General features: G+C 44.9%; 1 protein-coding gene across 1 annotated transcript in view; it reads right to left on the bottom strand.

The window, feature by feature from the left end:
* Nucleotides 1–15,278: 15,278 nt before the first annotated feature.
* The window catches only part of TSHR (thyroid stimulating hormone receptor), a 215,706-nt gene continuing 208,547 nt past the window's right edge, over nt 15,279–22,437 (bottom strand). The window contains exons 10-11 of the mRNA XM_039533280.1: nt 19,415–19,603; nt 15,279–17,044 (exon numbers count right to left, since the gene is read on the bottom strand). Coding sequence (XP_039389214.1) covers nt 15,643–17,044; nt 19,415–19,603 — 1,591 coding nt within the window. The 3' untranslated portion in view covers nt 15,279–15,642. The remainder of the gene's footprint in view (nt 17,045–19,414; nt 19,604–22,437) is intronic.

Below are 22,437 nucleotides of genomic sequence, written 5' to 3' on the forward strand. Positions count from 1 at the left end.
AAGCCTACATCAAAGCACAGTGTGTGATGCCATGTTTTCAAAGTCACTGTTGGGGTGGGGGGGGGGGGGAGTGAGAAAGAGGTGCTTAGTAGCTTGTAAGTCAAATTAGGCTCATGCATCGGACAGTTCAGTTTCACTGTGAGCCAGTAAGCACTTCATTACTGAATGGCTTTAGCATAGAGGCTGGCTGGCATCCCTTGGAAAAAACAAAGCCTAGATTGCTTCACTATTCCTGATCAGCTCACAAGAATTACCCCCAAACCAACAACAGGGGATGAGGCTTCATTTTAATATTTAAAAGTGGCGATGGGTCTACACCAAACTCTGCAGTTCATGAGCACCTTTCATACAGCAGGATTTCGAAGAACCATCCAGGACCCTTAACACTTAAATTGTCCTGCAAGAAGAGAAGTGAGTTTGCATTTAGTTTGTTTTTACGTGCTCCTAATAAGCATCAAGCCCTAATTTTAACCTCGGCTCCTTTCTGAATCCACAAATTGGGGGAAAAAAAAGAAAAAAAGGGAGGGATGGGGAATTGGGTACAAAGTCCAACAGCTGTTTTTAAGATGGATGAATGCAATATGAGGCAGAAATCTCTCATTTCAGTTGCTGAACTCATTTAAATTTACTCTCCATCCTTTTTCTAGCAAGTGTTTAATAATCACCCTTATCGCCCTCCTACCCCATGCCCCAAAACCAACAAAACCTCCTGCCATCATTTTACAGGCTGCACGCTTTAACAGAAACAAATGTTCACTTTAACAGAGAGGAATGCTTGGTTCTGCCTGGCTGCTGTCATCCCTGGTTGACCACAGACTGCAATACCCTCTTCCCTAAGGACCATTAAACTATATTTCCTTTTTTCCACTGTCATAAGTATTCCATGGGATCCTGTTTCTACTCAGTAAGCCTTTTCAAAAGTCACCTGTGCTGGAAAAAATCCCCTGCCTATTTTATTTGAAATCTGATAATGTTAAGAGCTGCTGTAACTGTGCTTTAAACGGGGACTCATCAAAAGGTGCTTTAATTACGATTAAAAAGCTTTTCTATTTTGCTGGCTGAGCATTAGGAAAGTTGTTAGTCCCCAGGTGGATCTTATTTGGGAAATAGTTACCGTGCCAATTTTTCTGTGGCTGATCTACCAGGAAGAAGGTGGTTTCTGGTCAGCAGAAGGTAAGACAGGTCAGCTCAGCAGAGAAAGGAGCTGAGATGCTTCTTGTGCTCATACTGTGAGACACCTGTCCACTCCTTGGTTCCTGAACTCTGCTGTATTAGTTTATATTATAGACTAACAAATTTATTTGAGCATAAGCTTTTGTGGGCTACAGCCTACTTCATCAGATACATAGACTGGAACATACAGCAAGAAGATATTTATACACACAGAGAACATGAAAAGGACATAATCACATTAGCCACGCCATCAAGGGCTCATTCACCTGCACATCTACCAATGTAATATATGCCATCATGTGCCAGCAATGCCCTTCTGCCATATACATGGGTCAAACCGGACAGTCTCTACACAAAAGAATAAATGGACACAAATTTGACATCAGGAATCATAACATTCAAAAACCAGTAGGAGAACACTTCAACTTCTCTAACCACTCAGTGACAGGCTTGAAAAACTTCAAAAACAGACTCCAAAGTGATACTGCTGAACTTGAATTAATATTCAAATTAGGTACAATTAACTTAGGTTTGAACAGAGACTGGGAATGGTTGGGCCATTACAGTAATTGAATCTATTTCCCCATGTTAAGTATCTTCACACCTTGTATGGGTCATCTCAATTATCACTTCAAAAGTTTTTTTTCTCCTGCTAATGATAGCTCATCTCAATTGATTGGCCTCTTAGAGTTGGTATGGCTACTTCCACCTTTTCATGTTCTCTGTATGTATAAATATCTCCTTGCTGTATGTTCCAGTCTATGCATCCGATGAAGTGGGCTGTAGCCCACAAAAGCTTATGCTCAAATAAATTTGTTAGTCTCTAAGGTGCCACAAGTACTCCTGTTCTTTTTGCGGATACAGACTAACATGGCTGCTACTCTGAAACCGCCAAAATCAGGATCAGGGCACTATTGTGCTAGTCACTGTACAACCACAAAAGATGCGATGACTCCTGCCTCAAATAGCTTCCAATCCAAATAGACAAAGGATGGAGACAATAAGGATACAGCACTCAGAAAGTACAGTTTGCAAACATCCTTGGGTTCAGCCATCAATTGGGGTGCTAACTCTAAAAGCTAAACCTGGCAATTTAACTTGCAGTAATGTTCACTGCTGATCATGGCAGCAAAGAAAGTCCTTGTAACCTGCTTATTCAACAATTTTAAACTGCTTCCTAGGGTCTGCTAGGTGCCACAAGCTCTAAATGTTGCTTTACTCAGCTGCCAAAAACCTTCTAGCTTCCCTGCTGACAACTTCTACCACACAGTTCTGAATTTGCCTACAGCTAGTCTATTTCTTCAAATGAGGACTTACCAAATTCAGTTTGAGCTCATTATCCCAGTAGAGAGAGAAGTGATTGGGCCACTCAACTGAGAACATGGCATAATTTTTTTTTGTTTGATGTGGGTTTTTTACATGTTCTTGACACCTTACCCAAATCACAGGAGTGGTGGCAGCAGTGGTCGATTGTCCTTGGTAGCTGCAAAGGAAATACTAATGTGATGGAAAGCAATAGGATGAAATTAAAGGAAGGAAAATTTAGGCTGAGCAACGTGAAACAAGAGCTTGTTTCCTTGAGCAAGGGAAGAAGCACCATTGCTTGGGATATTTTAAACTTAAATAGACAAAGTACTAGCTGATATACTGGGGTGGGGGAAGCAGCCCCACATTGGTAAGGAAATAGACAAAATGAGCTATCATACATAGTCTCATCTCAAATGTCTTAGATTCTATGGCCTTGGATGGAAGAAGCTGAAACAAGTTAGTAGTAAAGAAGGCAAAAACAAAAATAGAAGAGAGAGCAATCAATTTTCCTGCCCAATTTCCTGGTTTCCAGGAATAAATAGAGGAGCTACATAGCCATGAACGAGCTGGAAAAAGTGAATTTCCTAGGGTCATGATAGCAATTCAGCAAAAATGACAGAAGAAAAAAGCAATTTAAAAATGTTGCAAATTCAGTACATCAATAAAAATTCCATTGTACATAAAGTCTTTTGAGAAAACTGTTTGACATCTACAACAATGAAGTAGACTGCCATTTGAGTGAAAGGAGGACTTCAGAGACACACCAAAACCACAGACAGAGCATTAGGATTTGGGAAGCATACAGTACACCTCTAAGCCTAGACCAAGGTAGGCAGTGAAACAGTTTTAACCCTCTTCGTGAAGCTTCTTTTTGTGCTGCAAGATGCTCACAGACTTTTAGGCCAGAAGGGACCATCATGATTAGCTAGTCTGACCACTTTCACATTGCAGGTCACAGAACCTCACCTACCCATTCCTGTAACAGACCCTTAACCTGTGGGTGAGCTACTGAAGCCCTCAAATTATGATTTAAAGATGTCAAGTTACAGAAACACCACCATTTACTCTATTTTATACCTCCAAGTGATGACCCCCTATGCCCCAAGCTGCAGAGGAAAGCAAAATGCTCCCAGGCTATATGCCAATTTGACCTGGGGGAAAATTCCTTCCCAACCCCAAATATGGTGGCCAATTGAACGCTTAGTAAGACCCAACAGCCAGCCACATGGGAAAGCATTCTCTGTAGCAACTCAGAGCCCACCTCATCTAGTGTCCCGTCACCAAACATTGGGGATATTTGCTAATAGCTGTTGCACAGCAGATACATGCCATTGTAGGCAGTCCAATCATAGTAGCCCATCATACATTTATCAAGCTCAGCATGGGCAATGGGTAGCCAAGACCAGGAGAGGCTAAGCCTCCCCTCACCCAGGCCGTTGCGCCTGACCACTCGCTGCCCCGAGACCCTGCCCTTCCTCCCCCTGTATCCTTAAGATGGCAGGGGGCACTCAGCTCGACCCAGTGGCCTAGCGCTTGGGCCTGCCGGTGGCCAGGGGTAGCATGGGGTGGCACTTGGGCGGGGCGGGGGGGGGGGGGGGGGAGAGGCAGTGGCTTGGGGCGGTGCTGGGGCTGGCCATTCCACAACTTCACACCTCTCATGGTTAGAAACCTTTATCTAATTTCAAGCCTAAACTTGTTGATGGCCAATTTATATCATTTGTTCTTGTGTCAACACTGGCACTTAACGTCACTAACTCTTTGCCCTCCCTGGTATTTATTCCTCTGATACATTTATAGAGCGCAATTATAGCTTCCCTCAGCCTTCATTTGGTATAGGACTAAACAAGCCAAGCTCTTTGAGTAGCCTCTCATAAGGTAGTTTTTGAGTTCTCTGATCATCCTAATAGCCCTTCTCTGCACCTGTTCTAGTTTGAATTCATCGTTCTTTAATATGGGAGCCCAGAATTGCACACAGTATTTCAGATGAGGTCTTACCAGTGTCTTATACTAATGCGTCCCTATCGCTGCTGGAAATACTTTGCCTGACACATCCTTGGATTGCATTAGCCTTTTTCACAGCTGCATCACATTGGCACTAGTCATCCGTGATCAAGCAATACACCAACGTCTTGCTCCTCAGTTGTCGCATCCAACTGATAAGTCCCCAGCTTATAGCAGAAATTATTGTTATTAGTCCCTAAATGCATAACCTTGCACTATTGAATTTCATCCCATTTCTGTTACTCCAGTTTTCATAGTCCTCCAGATCTTCTTGTATGATATTCTGGTCCTCCGCCATATTGGCAATACCTCCCACCTTTGTGTCATCTGAAAATTTTATTAGCACACTCCCACTTTTTGTACCAAGGTCATTAATAAAAATGTTAAATAAGACTGATCTCTGACAAACTGCATTAGCAACCCCCCCCCTCTAATAATCTGGCACAAGAGGCAGAGTCTATGCGCTTTTCTGTGCTGGGATTTCAAGCCACTAATGTAACTGCACCTAAGGTATTCACAATTTACATTGGTGTATTATTTTCATGGGTATCTCTTACTCCAGTGTCTAACTGGGATTGCGTTTTAAAATCTGCGGGGTTAATACAGGGATCGGCCACCTTTGGCATATGGCTCATCAGGGAAATCCGGTGGCGGGCTGGATGGTTTGTTTACCTGCAGCATCTGCAGGTTCAGTTGATCGCGGCTCCCACTGGCCGCAGTTCGCCATTCCAGGCCAATGGGGGGTGCAGGAAGCAGTGCGGGCCAAGGGAAATACTAAGCAGAAACACCAGATTTTGCATACACAATAAGGCATCACAGATCCACTTATACTGGGCAAAAATAGGTGCCAGGACGAGCTACCTGTCAGATAACTATGCCAGTAGTTGGTCAAAAACCATTAGAAGGGAGGGCTGAGGCTGGTGAGAGGTGGTTTTTTGGGGGATCTTGACAAAGTTGCCAGGACTGTATTCTCAAGACATTGGAGACTAAGTCAACAGGGACTGTAGGAGTCCAGGCTACCAGTGGCAGTGAGACCAAGTTCAGAGGAGAAGCAACTTCTGAGAAGAAAATCTGAACTGGGATCTGTAATAATTTCCTGCATGCAAGGAGCTAAAAAGGGCACCTCTAGATGGACAATAACTGAATTCATTCACGGGTTTACTTGTAAGCAATAAAGGAAGAGTTCATTAACTAAGTTTGGAGTGGAGCTGTTCAAAGCACCTACCATATTTACCAGCAAGCAGCCTCTTTCTGGGGCCAGCATCCTTGGAATAAAGGAGCAGAGTGAGAGGTGACACAATATAACATTTCCAAATGAGAAGTTTGGTGGTGGCAGCAGTTACATGATTCTGGGGTGTAGCAAAACTGGGGTTACCACAGTTAGTGATAAGAGAACTGTAGAGACTAGAAACTGAAGCAATAGGTTGGCAATTTATGATCAAGAGTGGAAAGCAAGCTAGGCATTCAATCTAGCTACAAGTATCAAATACTTCTCAGATACTCAGTAAGATAATTTTCAAGGAACCTGTCTGTAGGAGAACAGAACAAAAAGCTGCAAGGGAGGTAACTGACAGACTAATGCCTATAGGGCCAACCATCTAAAGTGCCTTCAGCAGTACTTGCTTCCGAACTATGGTACATCTGGCAAGCTACTAGTATCTGAGAAGTTTGGTGAACCTTAGCACTAAAGGCTATAATAATTACATTACCAATCTCCCTATAGGCAGGGAAAGTAATGTACATAAGGAATAGAGACAAAAGGGTTTATTGAAGTCTAAATATTTTTTCTCAGAGAAAAATATAAACCCTTAAGCAACTCATTAGAAAGTTGCTTAGACCTTGACACCATGCACTCAATCATTTATGCACAAAGTATTTTATTGGGAAACAAACACTTTTTATAATAAAAATCCCATAGAAACACCACCACTAAGGAAAATTTTACCGTATGGGAAACAGACCTTGTTACATTTGAAAAAGCAGTTATCAAATCAGTACATACAATAGACCAAAAATGGCAAAAGAGCATCGGATGAAGTGGGTTTTAGCCATGAAAGCTTATGCCCAAATAAATTTGTTAGTCTCTAAGGTGCCACCAGGACTCCTCGTTGTTTTGACTACATCAGTAACCTAAGAAGAATGGAGGAAGATATCTGAAATAGCATGAGCTTTTACAATCAATGAATCTTTGGCAAGCTCTTATCTAAAATGCATAGCATAGACATTCTCCTATAGCTTTTAAATATCTTTCACCAAGTTACACCCAACTTACTCAAGAAATACAAAACAGAAACACCAGACTTTGCATACGCAATAAGGCAGTATCACAGATCCACTTATACTGGACAAAAATAGGTGCCAGGACAAGCTTCCTTTCAGGTATCTTATATGATGTAGATTTTATATATATGTTTATTAGGAAGGAAATGGGATTCAAAAATCAATACAAATAGAAAGATACCCTATATTAGTAATTGCAAAGGAATTTATATTGACTAGCAGAACTTCTGTCTTCAAGCCCACAAACTATATTGTATGTGGATCTCTTCAATGAGCCAGTATTTTCCTGTAGAACAAGTTATGTAGCTTGTTTAGGTTAAGTAAAGTGATCTTTGGCATCTATATATATTTAAAAATAACTGTTCACTTCTATTTTCCTTTTCCTGTTGAAGATGAATATGATTTGAGATAGTTTTTTTATTTTTACAGTTCCACATAAGGAGACATAAAGTCTCCATATATTACAAATATGTAGTATTTTCCTTTGGACTGGATTGGCTTAACTTCTAACTAATAAACACACACACAAACATGCACACACACAAAGGTTTGTCTGGGACCTCTAACTCCACACCCTTTGTGACACTTTGGTTGAACAAAGGGGACAGACAGCTGCCCTACCAGGTCAGCTGGTGAATCCCCTTACCTAGAGAGTAAAACTGGCATAGCCTGCTGCACATTACCTGATCCACATAGTGTTTTCAGCTGTGGCCAGAACATTTTGCACTCAGAAGTCCCCAGTGGAGCTGTCCCCAGGGAACTAACAGGCACAATATAAAATAGACTTAGGCTGCTCTAAATTAGGCCAGAGCAAGCCCAGGGATTAGAGGAGCTCGGAGGAAGCTATAAACCACCTTTCTTACAGTATTTCAGCAGCTCTGGTTTCCAAGCGTGGGTGAAACCAACAGGTTTTGGGGTGAGTAAAAATGAAAACAAAACAAGAAGCCAAATTCATCACTGCTACAGCACTATTGGTTTTCATGGCGTTACATCAGCGTTTTGAGCATGATATTACAAAGATCTCTTTGCCTACATGAGAGTACTTCACAAAGCTGGTGAATTTGAGTCACTCTGCCTGCCAGCTAAGGCAGCCATGATTTTATAATCAGGATCATGGAATTAGCCAAACTACTGGGACTGGACTGGAATAACGATACATACAGAATTTTATACCTGAATAATTACAACTGTGGCAATGCTCCTTAAAAATTGAACAGTCACAGTAATGGCAACTTTCCCTTATCTATTTGAGTTGCATTACTATTGCCTTGCTTTCACTATTAGGTGTCCTACTTCTGGCTGCTAGAGTGAATTACCATCCCTCAGAGAAATTCCACAGAAATTCCCAGAGGGGGGAAAACTTTAAAAATACCCAGCTGAGGGCACAGACCACCCTTTGTTCGCCCACCTGTGGAAGGGTGTAACCTTTCAATTACATGGCTCCTAGTGGCCCATGGAAAATCTGGATCCAAATCCCACAGCTGTCTCACGTTGTTGTACCATCCCTCCCAACATTAGCAGCATAGCTGGCTCAGTCACAGTACTCCCCTTTGGTCCTGCATCACCATTGCACACTTTTTCTACCTTCAAGGGAGCTAAAAGGAGAGGGAGTAATGGCTAAAATAAGCAGCAATCTGCTCAGTAACTTCTGCTGTTTAGCTGAAGAGCTGGTCAGGGCAGCTCTCGTTCCACCACCAGCTACTTGCACATGACAATGCACAGTGTGGCACTAGACAGTTTGCTGGTGGCAAGGAGAAGGCTATTTTAGCAACGCCCACCTTTCCCAAACAGCTCCTTATCTGCATTTTTTTGTATAGTTATCAAGTTTTGTGTAGCTCAATAACAGTTCTGACCAATAAGAAAAAGGTCACTGAGTTCCCCCATGTGGTAGCCCGAGCAGTAAGAGCTCGGTCACATGGTCACAAGCTTTGTCTACACTACAAAGTTTTGTCAGCAAAAGCTGGGGAGGAATACACACTACAAAAGTTCTTTGGCAGCAAAACTCTGCTGTTTTGCCGACAAAATAAAACCATCTCAATGAGAGGAATAAGTTGCAGCAAAGTTAAAGTGACAAAAGGCTTGTCTACACCACGCAGCTTTTAGCGACAAGGCTGTGTCAACACAGCCTTGTCGCTAAAAGTCAGTGTGTGTAAACGCTCTTTTTCAGTACTTTGTCAGTACTTTCGCCAACAAAATACTTCCAGTCCCGCAAGCGGCACGCCTGCCGACAAAGTCACATTCACACTGCCACTTGTGTTGGCAAAACTTTTCTCATCTTTCGTCGGGGGGGAGGGGAGCTTTTTAAAGTACCCGTGAAAGACAAAAGTTTCGTCGACAACTTTGCAGTATTGAGCCCAAAGTGTCAGGGTAGACACTGATGTTTGTTTTGGCGATGTAACTAGCTTCCACCAGTATCCCACAATGCCTGGCGTGACCGCACTGACCATTGTTTTGATCGCTGCTGCCTTGCAGACATGCGCCCCCTCCCCTTTCAAAGCGCCAGGAAGTATCTGGCAGCTGAGCACGCTGCTCTATTTGGGGAACAAAGAGCAAATCATTAACGTGGAATGCTCCTCCACTAGGACAGAGGTGGGAAAACTATGGCCCACGGGCCACATCCAGCCTGCAGGACCGTCCTGCCCGGCCCCTGAGCTCTTGGCCCGGGAGGCTAGCCCCCGGCCCTTCCCCCTCTCTCACAGCCTCAGCTCGCTCGCTCCACCACCAGCGCAATGCTCTGGACAGCGGGGCTATGAGCTCCTGGGGCAGCGCAGCTGCAGAGCCCAACCTGACCCAGTCTCTGTGCTGTGTGGTGGTGGTGATGGCAGTGTGGCCTGGCTCCAGCTGGGCGGCGCAGCTGTAATGCGGCCAGCCACCGGTGCTCCAGGCAGCGTGGTAAGGGGGCAGGGAGCAGGAGGGGTTGGATAGAGGGCAGGGCAGTTCAGGGCGGTGGTCAGAGGGAGGGGGTGTGGATAGGGGGTTGGGGCGCCAGGGGAAACGGGGTTGAATGGGAACAGGGGTCCCAGGGGGCAGTCAGAAAGGAGGGGGGGTTGGATGGGGCAGCAGGGGGCAGTCAGGGGCAGGGGGTTGGGGGCGATCAGGGGACAGGGAGAAGGGGTGGTTGGATGGGGCAGGGGTCCCGGGGGGCAGTCAGGAATGAGAGGAGGGGTTGGATGGGGTGGCGGGGGTCTGGGGGCAGTCAGGGGATGGGGAGCAGGGGTGTGTGGATGGGGCAGGGGTCCTGGGGGGGCATCAGGGAACGGAGGGGGGTTGGATGGGGCAGGAGTCCTGGGGGGGGCAGGCCACGCCCCCCTCCCCTAACTGGCCCTCCATACAATTTACAAAATCCAGTGTGGCCCTCAGGCCAAAAAGTTTGCCCACCCCTGCACTAGGAACACAGGGGCAGGCAGACTGCTGCTGCAGGGAGTGTGTGTGTGTGTGTGGGGGGGGTGTCTGCTGTGCTGCAGTGACATTCCTCAGCACAGAGAGGTCACAGAGCTACTGAGGATCCCGCTCCTGGCAGCTGAGAAGGCTGTGGGAGAACTCGGAGGAAATCACAGAACCATAGGCAGGCAGGCAGCGTGGGCTGTTTTGAGAGAAACTGCTGTGCAAAGCAGAACAGGGGCTGGCATGTGGGTGTTCCCCCCCGCCTCCCATGCCTCAGGATAGGTCAGTCAGCCTGCTGTCTCCCCCATCCCAGATATATCCCTCTCCTCCCCTCCCTCCTCACACTTCAGTTGAAAAAGCAGCTTACAATCTACTAGGATGTCCCTGGAAAGATGTAATTGAGAATCCTGCATCACCTGATGCTCCATGAGGCATTGTAAATCCTTCCCAAAGCACCTGCGGCCAGTTGCACAGTGGGATAGTTACCACAGTGCACTGCTCTCTGTGTCAATGCAAGAGCTGTTAGTGTGGATGCATTCTGCCAACACAAGGAGCTAGTGTGGACATGCAACAGTGGTTTTAATTAAAGCACTTTTATATAGTATAACTTTTGCTGACAAAACTTTGTCGTGAAGACAAGGCCTTATTCCCATACTCATGGGACTGTGTTAGGGAAATTAGAGAAATGTCATGGTATGGATCTCAAAATGTTGCCCCCAGGAGAGGCTTTGGAGAAGTGGGGGGGAAGGGAGACAACAAAATTTTTGAATAGAAGTTTCTGGTGGTCCTCCCTAGAAAATTTTGACATGTTCCCAGCCACCCACCCACCGACCCCCGAAAGTCAGTTTCTGTCATCATCTTCCCTCCAAAATCAATTAGCTGCTCTTACTGCTTTGTGGATTCCTGTTGCTCTACAGAGTGCCAGGATGTCCTCTGGATCTTCACTCCTGGCTGCTCATAGCAAGATCTTTACTCCCCTCAGCTAGTAAGAACTGTGAAGAAGGAGAGTCTCAGAGCGAAGCCAAGTAGTCAGAGGAGAGGGCAGGTGGGACCTGAGATGAGCTCCCAAGGAAATGCTGCTGCTTGGGAGGGTCACAGCAACACTGTTCTGGGTATGTCAGTGAGATATCAACAGGTCTCAAACCAGGATAGTGGGGAGAATTGGAAGGGCTCAGCTGTCCAAGGCAATCGGAAGAGGTGAAATGGTGCCAGGCAGGGGCGGCTCTAGAAATGACGCTGCCCCAAGCAGCGCGGAGCGCTGCGCCGCCCTTCCCCGGTCCCGCGGCGGGTCCCCTCTTCCCGCGGCTCCGGTTGAGCTCCTGCCGGCATGCCTGCGGCAGGTCCACCGGAGCCCGGACGAGCGGACCTGCCGCGAGTCATGCCTGCGGAGCTCAACCGAGCCGCGGGAAGACTGGACCCGACGCAGTCATGCCTGCGGCAGGTCCGCTCGTCCCGGGCTCCGGTGGACCTGCCGCAGGCATGCCGGCGGGAGCTCCACCGGAGCCAAATGCCGCTCCCCCGGGAAACGGCCGCCCCAAGCGCCTGCTTGGCCCGCTGGTGTCTAGAGCCGCCCCTGGTGCCAGGTACAAGTCCTGTCATCCAAAAGTGGGACAAGGCAACCGGCATGGTAGAATCACAGCATATCAGAGTTGGAAGGGACCTCAGGAGGTCATCTAGTCCAACCCCCTGCTCAAAGCAGGACCAATCACCAGACAGTTTTTTGCCTTGGATCCCTAAGTGGCTCCCTTAAGGATTAAACTCACAACCCTGCATTTAGCAGGTGAATGCTCAAACCATGGAGCTATCCCTCCCCCTCCACTATGTTAGCCCCTACCACGCCTGGCCAGGGGAAGAGGTAGAAGAACCCTCAAGAAAGACGTAAGGTGAAGTGATACAGTGATTCAACACTCTCCTAGGTAGTGTGCAAGTGCAGCCAAAAGGCCTGGGTGCTTCCTTTGATCGGTGTAGGACTGCAGGCAGAGGAAACCTTCCAAGTTCAGGCTTCTTTTAGCAGGACAACTCCTCTATAAAAGGCAAGACACTCCAGATGGGAGCCAATTAGGCTTGTCCAGCAGGAGTAGGCCCCCCCACCTTTGAAAATAAAATGTCACAATTTGGGGGCAGCTCCCCCAAATAAACAAGAGGCCAGTCCTGCTGGTTACTCCCAGAACACAGGAAGGGAAGGGAGGGAAAAGGCCACCAGGCTCTCTCATATGACTCCAAAGATGAGTTCTTAGTTGAGCTGGGGCCCATTGTGAGCCTGGAAGGGCCTGGGACACTTCAGAATCTTGGGAAGCTGGGATGGGAGCACTTTTGAGTCTGGAGCAACATGAATTCTGAGGGAACTGGGGCGGGAGTATTTGAGGGGGTGAGGAACTCTTAGGTCAGGGTCTGGGACAATGGAATCCTGAGCAGCAGGGAGGGAGGGACAATCAGAGTCTGAGGGGGGAGGGTCTTCACTGGGCTCTGGGCTTCCTCTGCTTGTTCCCTTGTGAGTCAGAAAGGGAGTAGCCACATGCAGTGAAAGTGCAGCTGGGAAGCTGTCTTTTCCTTCATCTAAACTCATTCCCTTAAAGCATCAGCACCATTTCCCTTTGGTGTCAGGCTCTTGAACCCTTCCCTGTCCCAGCTGTGCTGGAAAGTATCACGTGTATCTCACATGATTCCTGGCAGGCTTACTTTTGCTCCCCTCTAAGCTACACACTTGACCTGCTATTCTAGTAGCAAGTTAGTTGCGTGCAGCCCAGCCATTTGGCAGAATTACCTGGTGCCTAACAGTGTAGATGGAATGGGGTGGCAGCAGCAGGGCACATGGGTAGGGTGACCATATTTCCCTATGCTGAATACGGGACACCTGGTAAAAATACTCATATTCAAGTGAGTTCAACGGCAATCAGTCAGAACTATGCAGTACAAAAGTTCAAATTAACATCAAGTTGACTGCACACCTGTTAGAAATACTGCGTAGTGGGATTTTTTTTAATTTACCTTCTGATCTTTAAGGCTTTAGGGGTCATGCTGAGCGCTCTGATCAGGGGCTGGTTCTCTGCACAGCACTGGGAGTGGGATGTGCCATGCCAGGGGGGATATGGAGGAGCAGTGGGGCTAGGTGGGCTGAAGGGGCAAAGCAGGAGAGGACAGCAAGATGGGGAGCATGTAAAAGGCTGATGGGTGGGCAGCAGAGGTGACATGTAACCAGCTGCTGCCTGGCACCTGCCCTCATTCACCAGCCACTGCAGCTCACAGTGCACAGCCAGTGCTGGCTAGAAACAGGACAGGAGGTGAGGCCCTGCTGGCCGAGAGCTAGCATGCAGCAGGGGCTGCACTGTCGGATCTGGAGGAGGAGCGGCCAGCCTCGCACACAGCAGGTTTGCCCCACCACCAGCCTTGCACACCCACCCCCATCATCAGCCACTGGACCCCCCTCACTCATTGCTGGTGGGCAGGTGGCTGGCGAGCAGGTATCCAACCAGCAGCAGGACCCGCCAGAACTGACGGGGAGGAGGGGAGGGCTGCAGAAGGCCAGGGGCGGCTCCAGGCACCAGCGCACTAAGTGCATGCGTGGGGCAGCAAGCCGCGGGGGGCAGCCTGTCAGTGGCCATGAGGGCGGCAGTCAGGCAGCCTTCGGTGGCATTTCTGCAGGAGGTCTGCCGGTCCCGCAGTTTTGGTGGCAATTCAGAGGCAGGTATGCCAAAGGCGCGGGACTGGTGGACCTCCCGCAGAAACGTCGCCAAATCCGCGTTACCAGCGGACCTCCCGCAGGTGTGCCGCCGAAAGCCACCTGACTGCCGTGCTTGGGGCGGCAAAATACATAGAGCTTCTCCTGCAGAAGGCAGAAAATATGGGACAATTTGCCCATTTTTAAGAAGTCAGGACACTTGCAGGAGGGCTTAAATACAGGACTGTCCCTTTAAAAACAGGATGTCTGGTCACCCTACAAATGGGGAGTTAGGGAACGTAAATTGACTTTTGGGTGGCAGTAGGAAATAGTTGCCTTTGGGGGGGTGGAAATGAGGGGGTGAAGTTTTATGTAGCTCCTTGTGTGACTTTCCTCAGCAGTGAGAACATCGCCACCAACCCCAAATGACACCTCTCCACCTTGAGCAGTGGTAGTGGGACCAAGTGGCAAAGAATGACGATTCTTTTTCATCTGTGATAAATGTAATATGTGGAGCTGCAAAATACCTGGCAGCGATGACCCTTTCTTGCTGCTGTGTGACTGTATGCCATAAAGAAGCAACAAAAGGAACAAACCCACTTCTCCTTTTGCACATTCTCTTTAAAGTCACTGTGCAATGTGAGGGACTGTGGCTTGCAAATAGGCATCAGGGAGTGGCTGTCATGATCACACTATCCTATCCCATACTGCTGGAGGGCTTCTACTCTGGTTGCTAGCCCATACTGAAGCCCATGCCACCACATCTACACTGCTATTATTATCCATGCTGGCTAGATAAAAGCTAACACATATGCCTACCTGTGCTACAGTCATATCTTCACTTTGCAGTGTAGACATATCCTAAAGTGCCAAACACTGTACTCAGATGACTAGATAAAAGCCAACATTAGAGGAAGCAAATTGCTTAATATTTAGTATCAAAATTTAATTTGAGGTTCTTTCAGCTTCGAAAGCAAGTAACTATCACCATCAGTAAAATTGAGATCTAAACCCATTAGTTTGGACAGACAAATTTCCAAAAAGAAATTCAAAATAAATCTCCCCCTAAACTCACCTAAAAAAGTCAGAATCCCCCTATTTGAGAGAGAGAGTCAGGAAGTTTTTCCCTACACACAAAGAAAAAAGAAATTAAAGCCTTACTATCTACTCTTTAACTTATTTAAAAAATGGTTTTTACTGTTGTTTGGCCTACAGAGGCAACATGAGTGATAGGAAAGCCAGCTGGATTCTGTTCTGCCTTACACATTTTAAACAAAACTGTAAATTAAATTCCAGCTGCTGAATTTTTATGACAAGTGATGATAGAAAACAAGAGCAGAAAGAACCCAGTTCAGAAAACTGGCAATGAGAAAAACAAATCAATCTTCCGATTTAAAAAAAAGAAAAAAAGCAAGCAAGCCAGCCTGACCAATCTGACCTAGAGTTGAAAAATTCATTGTCTAATTTTTATTTTGTTATTAACTCCAGTTTAATTATAAATCTAAAAATTCTATTTTATTTGTATAAGTATCCTCTAAATTTATTGTCTCCCTTTCCCATTAGACAATTAGAGAAGAATGCATGTCTAAAATTTCATATATATATATGTTCACTTTCTGATTTATACTGAGTTTTCATTTATGCTTCCAGTATTGTCATCATAACTGGCACCTTCTCTCTTACACTGACAGTGGTATAAGATTGGAGATTCAAGTGAATGGCTCACTCAAATCACTACCGATGTTCCTCAAAAACAGCTAGGAAAAATTGTATCTTATCACTGGTTTTTTTTTTTGGATCACTGATTGATCGCACTGCAGTTGTGATGCTTTCAGGTGCTATAACACAGTCAGCGTGCAGTCTTCCACGACAATTTGCTCTTGCATCACAATTGCAGGGTGATAGTCATCATGTGGGTCATGGTAGTCCTGACCTGTCCCTCGGCTGCCTTTCTGGCCATAAGAACCACTGCTGTTTTTGGCTGAGACTGTCTGGCCACGGTAGATTTGAGCCTGATGTTCACATATGCCAAATTTGCTGAGCAGGATGAAGACATCTCTTCGGAAAGCCTTGGTGAAAATAGCATAGAGGAATGGGTTGGCACAAGAATTGAGTGGGTAGAACAGCACTAGCAGGATCTTGGAATTACTGACCGTTATCAAGGGCTTGTTCATGATGGCAGACAAAGCATAGAATGAGATAGGTGCCATGCATAGGAAGTCAGTGAAAATCAACACAGCCATCCTTTTAGCAATTTTGGTGTCTTTGTCTCCGGACTTGTACTCAGGGTTTCGCACAGTTATATAGATTTTTATGTAGCAAGCACAGATGATGATAAAGGCAATGATGTTCAGCATTAAAACAAAGAAAATGTAGGCTTGAGCCAATGGTGTTTCAGTATCCATGGGAAGACAGATACTGACTTTGATGTAGCTGCTGACTCCAACCAGTGGCAAGAGGGCGAGAAGAAAGCATGAGAGCCAACCACCCAGCATGATGACCAAAGCATGCCGAAGGCGAAGCTTCCTGTCCAGGCGCATAGCAAAGGTGATGGCATACCAGCGCTCCAGGGTGATCACAGTCAGTGTGTATACAGAAAGCTCACTGGCAAAGACAGTGAAAAAGCCAGCTGTGTTGCAGCCAGGCCCAGTCTGCCAGTCTATGGCATGGTTGTAGTATTCTGACCTAGTGTAGAGATCCACCGAAGCAATCAGGAGAAGGTACAATCCCATGCAGAAATCAGCAAAAGCCAGGTTGCACATCAGAAACCGTGGGACAGTCAACTTGTAATGACTGGTGAGAAGGATGAAGAGGACAAAAACGTTACCCAGGATAGCCAGCAGGTTCACAAACCATACCACAATCCTTAGAAATTTATAGCCCATTATGTCTTCACAGGGATTAAACTCATCAGGCTCTGGAGTGCACACAATGTCTTCACTGCCACCACAGACTGTATAGTCGTAATGGCTGTCAAACCCCTGGATGTTGTCCTCTTGAGGGTTCTTGAGCTCTTGGCCAAACCCAACATCTCCATCCCCCTGCTCTTCAAAAAAAACATAGTAGTGGGAGTTGCCATGAAAATCCCTGAATTTGGAGTTTTCAGCATACACGGTGTCAGTGCGGTCTACATCCTCTTCTGCATAGTCTTGGTAAAAAGGGCCATTGAAGGTACTGACGGATCTTTTCTTACGAAAGCTGTGACTGCTGGTCTGGTTACACATCATGTATTCCAGAATTCTGAAAGAACACAGGGGTGAAATCACCACTGGAATTTGCAGTTCTGTTTGTATACAACAGGTATGTCAAGGGAAACACTTTTTAATCATTAATATCTGAATTAAAATATCTATGAACCAGAATGTTGTCCTGACACATTTTTGTTAGTAAAAAGACGTGGTGAATCTTGAGCATACCCATCGGAGCTTTTTGTATGTTGGCAGATGGCTATACAGTGTTGTAATCCTCTGTATCTGAGTTCTCACTTCTTTGATATGCTTACAATAACAACAATTTCATCTTTCTCCTTAAAAATCCCAAGTGATGGGTCCTCTACCACTTCCCCAGAGTTGCTATTTCACAGCCTAATTCATGTCACTATCTGGAGGTTTTTCCTGATATTTTGGCCTACATTTTTCTTTCTTAATTTCATTCAGTTATTCTTAGTGGTTACTGATTGTGCCACCATAAATAATTCCTCTTCCTCCTTGGGGATTACCTCCTTCAAAAATTCATAGATTTCTTACATCTGTTCTTTATAATTGTTTAATCAATGCACACAACATTGTATTCTTTTCTTCTTTCTGCATAAATCAATTATCTCCAGCCCCTTAATCATTTTTTGCTCTCCTCTATATTTCCTCCAATTTGTTCCTCCACAGTTTACTGACAGTATGGTGCCCAGAACGCAACACAATATTCCATATGTGGTCTGCGAAGCCACAGAGAAACGAGAACTAGAGCCCCATGAAATTCTTTTGTTTTTATAATTTTTTTTTATTTTTCAAGAGTTTTATTTATTTTGATTTATCCATGCGGGGTGGGGGGCATGGGAGGTGTCAGATCCTACTCCCAGGGTGGTCTGGTGTCAGATGCCTGATCTGGACATGCACTCACCCTGCAGTGACAGCTCCTGTCCTGCAGGCCTGGGCCCAGCTCCCTGCTCCAGGAATTGCAACCTTGTGCATGGGGTTACAGCACCACTCAGATCTGGCTCAGGTGCTCCTCCATCATCACGACAGAGGGGCAGCTAGGTCAAATTTGAGTGAATAGTGATATGACACTGTGCTCCAGGTTGCAACACTCACTCAGATCTAGTCTGGCTGTCCCATGTCATGATGATGGAGGAGAGGCCAGGCCAAATCTGAGTGGTGCTGCAATCTTACGTGCCAGGTCAGAATAACCGGTGATGGGAGCCAGGCTGAGCCCTGCAGGACAGGAACCACAGGGACTGCCACTGCAGGGTTTTTTCAATTTACATGTTTCTAGTTTTATTTTGTGTATTCTGTAGTTGTGAAAAACATGGAGCTCTAACTATAACCTTGCTCTACAATGCAATGCTTCTATGTTTGTAGCCTCAAATAGCATTAGCAATGTTCTGACTACAATAACACCTTGCAAATGTGTATTGAATTTGCTGACTGCTATCACCCTACACTTCCTTCAGCATTTCTCATCCCAGCTGTCTCCCTCCCATTCACTGTCTTTCAGACTTTCACCAGATGTACTGGAGCTGCTTTTCTCAAAGGAGAATCTCATTTTCTTTCTTTCTGCCCATGTTTCTAATCTCTGTACATCCATTTGTGGTAGTTTTCTGCCCTCAAAGTTGTTTGAAACTCCTCCATGACCTAATATAATCTATTAATTCCATTAATATACTATCTATGCCAATGTTTAAAATATGATAGGTATCCTAGACATTCTATAAATAGATATTATTTTCTTTTCATATATCAGAGATTGGCCTGAGCAAGACCCTTGCTCTGAACTTTGGAGAAGTTTGCATTTAAATCTAAACTTGAACTCTGCAATGACAGTTTCTCTACAATTACAATAAAGTTTAAATTTTACTTATAGGAACATAGGTTTGCCAGACTGGATCAGACCGTCAAGTCCATCTACTTCTGTATCCTGTCACCAACCGTGGCCAGCATTTGTTGCTTCAGAAGAACAGGCAAGCAACCTTGCAGAAGATAATTATGGAATAACCTGGCCACAAATAAAATGTCCTCCTCACCCTTTTAGTTAGAGGCTGGCTGAAGCACAAGGTTTTATGTCCCTTCCAAGACTTTTGGTTATTTTTAAATCCTTACTATATCAACTCTGGATATTGTTGTTATCTATAAAAACATCTCATCCTGTGCTGAATCCTGCTCAACTCTTGGCCTCAAAAATATCTTGTGGCAATGAGTTCTACAAACTATGTGTTGTGTGAAAAAGTATTTATTTTTATTAATTTTAAACCTGTCCCTCTGCTCTATTATATAATTTCAAAAATGGCTACAAAACCCATTAACTAGAATTATTATATTATTTATTATATATTAAAACATCAAATAATCCTTCTTTAATTATATGACTTATGATTTAATCAAAGTTGCTAACACTCACCCTTTGGTTTTCTTCCAGTTCTTGAAAGCACAGCAGTGGCTTGGATAGGACAGGTCAGCTCGCATTAGATGAAGAAAAGTCTTTACGGGAGGTAGTTTCTTCAATGTCCATGTATTTTTAGCCATCAGTTCTTTAAGGTTTTCCAGTCCTTTTGTTGGAAGGGTAGCAACACTGGTCCGGGAGACATCACTGCGTAAAGAAAGAATAAAACTTCAGCAAATGAAATGACTGAAGTGAGACATTTAAGATCTTCAAAGCACTTTAGGAGTTGCACAGAAAGCTGCAGCACAAAAAACAAAACTAAAAGACAACCAACAACATATGAAGGAGGTGACGCAGGAGTTGGCATGCTGCCTGCGCATATTCTACTTGAAATGTACCAACTGGGTATCACCAAACAGCATTCAGATGGCACCCAGCATCATGATACCAGACAACTTGTTTGGCTGCATAAATGCACAATGAAAGTGCAATGAATGGGATGAAGGAATCACTGCTAGCGCAGAGCCCAGGGCATTATTTTTTTTCTGTTTATTTTAATTAATGATTGCACAGAGATACTGGGTACAACTTGTTTGAGATGATAAAATCTCCCTAAATTATTCTTTGGTTTACAAACCTGAAAAACTGCTACAACTTTGAAAGAGCGAGTCAGTGGGGCCTCTTTTTCAGTAATTTTAAAACTGGTTTTCTATTTGAAACACATTTTTGCATAGACAGTGTTGTGATTGCCATTGGTGGCCATCAGCTATGCTTCTCATAAGCCATGCAGCAGAAGCAGTGCTTTAGCTTGCCTTTGTAATTGAAAATGAATTCTTTAAAGATTTAATATCTGTGAGAACATGCTCATTTTGGAGAGACAATTGAAAACAGAAGCAGATATGATAGTATCATTTGCTCATCTAATTCACACAGGCCCTGATTTTGCAAAGGCTTTAAACACATGCATAACTTTACACACTTGACTCTATTCATGCAAATGAAGTTAAGAGCATACTGAAGTATCTGCAGAATTGTTGCCATCATTTGCTGCAGTTGCTGATGAGAGTTAGCTAGGTACAGCTATAATCTGATTTTGAGTAGAAGAAAGATCATCTCCCTGCTCCCTTTAGCACATCTGTAAACCATTTTCCCATCCTCAAGGTTTTAAAACTGATTACTATCTCCTTGGGCAAACTATGAATGACAAAAACACCAAAACCTTTTAAAATAGGCTTTTAAGGCTCAAGTAGTTTAAAACACACAAAAAATCAATAAAAATGTAGAAATAAACACACAAAGTTTCTCCTTCTGCTATTTTCCCTCTAGTTTCTAGTGGTGCTTCTTGAACCATATGCCAATTTAAGAGAAAACACTCTTATAGCTATAGCAATGTTCCTCACAAGCTGAACATCAGCTCATATTAAACCTGTATTATATTGAGAAAGATGGCAACTGTCAAGTGTTGCTATTTTAAGAGCTTTACTAACAAAGAACATGATTCTAAGCATGTAAACAAAAGTGTGTTTTCTGTGCACTGTGTCCCCTAATTCACAGGGAAAGAACTAATAAAGAGCTTTTAGAAAAGATATGTGTTGCAAAGCAACATGGCAAAATGCATCTCTTTCCCCTTCGCCAAAAACCTGTGCCCTGAGCCCTCCCAAAAGATTTGTGCAAATGTCATCAGTGGGAGAAGAGTGAACGGATAAGCAAGACAATGCCATCCCATTCCCATCTGGCAAAACCCCACACAAGTGGCTCTCCATTTGGAAGAATGACCTTTTCAGTTTCTCCTTTTTGGATAAACAGTGGTGTTACTTTTAGCAGTTATCAGTAAAAGAACCACACTCTTGGGATGTCCCTGCTCACTCCACACAAGCTAGTAACTATATGGAAAAGTCTAACCATTGAGGAGCCACACAACCCCTCCCTCAAGCTAGAGGATGCTCCATGTGAGTCTATATAAAGGAGCATGTTTCTCTTGCCATCCTCATTTCCATAATGGCGATTCCCCAGTCTCCTCAGGAAAGTATTCTGAAGCTTACTACATCCCACAGTATTCTGTCTAAATGTTGTTTTTCTTAATTTCACATCATTCCTCAAGGTTATAACCCTGTATACCACCCTAAGCAATGTTTTTCTATTCTCGGACACAGAAAAAGGAAATCATTACAAAAGAGGAGAAAAAACTTCTTGGGATTATGTACAGGAAAACAGAGATTTTAATTGTGAATGTTACCTTGAGGAGACAAAGACAATTTTTTTAAAACTAATACAGAACTAATACAGAATCACTGTACTCCCCAGAGGCTGCAGAAATGTATAAGAAAATAAGAGATGGAAAGAGTAAAGCACAATACAAGTGGATACCTAATGAAAACACAAACAAAAAGTGTGACGGGTTGGATCACAGAAACCCCCTTGGAAGCTGCCACCTGATGTGCCAAGACTACTTCTGCCCCCTGCTTTCCCTGCCAGCTCGGGACCCCAGCACCCTGTCTTGCTGAGCCAGATACTCCCGTCTGCTCCAGCAAAGACCCAGGGTCTGAATTTCTTGCCCCAAAGCTGCAGGTTTACCTGAAAGCTGCTCAAAGAAGTGTTCCTGTCTTTAACACTCAGATGCCCAACTCCCAATTGGGTCTAAACCAAGCAAAATAAAATAAAATGTGCAAATCTATGTCTAATCAAACTGAATACAGATAAGATCATCACCAGTTCCAGAATGCTCCCTTTTACAGACTAATCTCCTTTTAGACGGGGTCCAGCAATCATTCACACCCCCTGTAGTTACTGTCCTTTGTTCCAGTTTCTTTCAAGTATCCTGCGGGGTGGAGAGGCTCCCTCTTTAGCCAGCTGAAGACCAAATGGAGGAGTCTCCCAGGGGTTTAAATAGACTTTCTCTTGTGGGTGGAGACCCCCTCCTCACTCCTATGCATAGTCCAGCCCCAAGATGGCGTTTAGGAGTCACCTGGGCAAGTCACATGTCCATGCATGACTCACAGTTTTTACAGGTAGCATCGATTGTTTACATGCTACCTTGAACG

Source organism: Mauremys reevesii, linkage group 4 (assembly GCF_016161935.1).
Source record: "Mauremys reevesii isolate NIE-2019 linkage group 4, ASM1616193v1, whole genome shotgun sequence".
NCBI lineage: Eukaryota > Metazoa > Chordata > Testudines > Geoemydidae > Mauremys > Mauremys reevesii.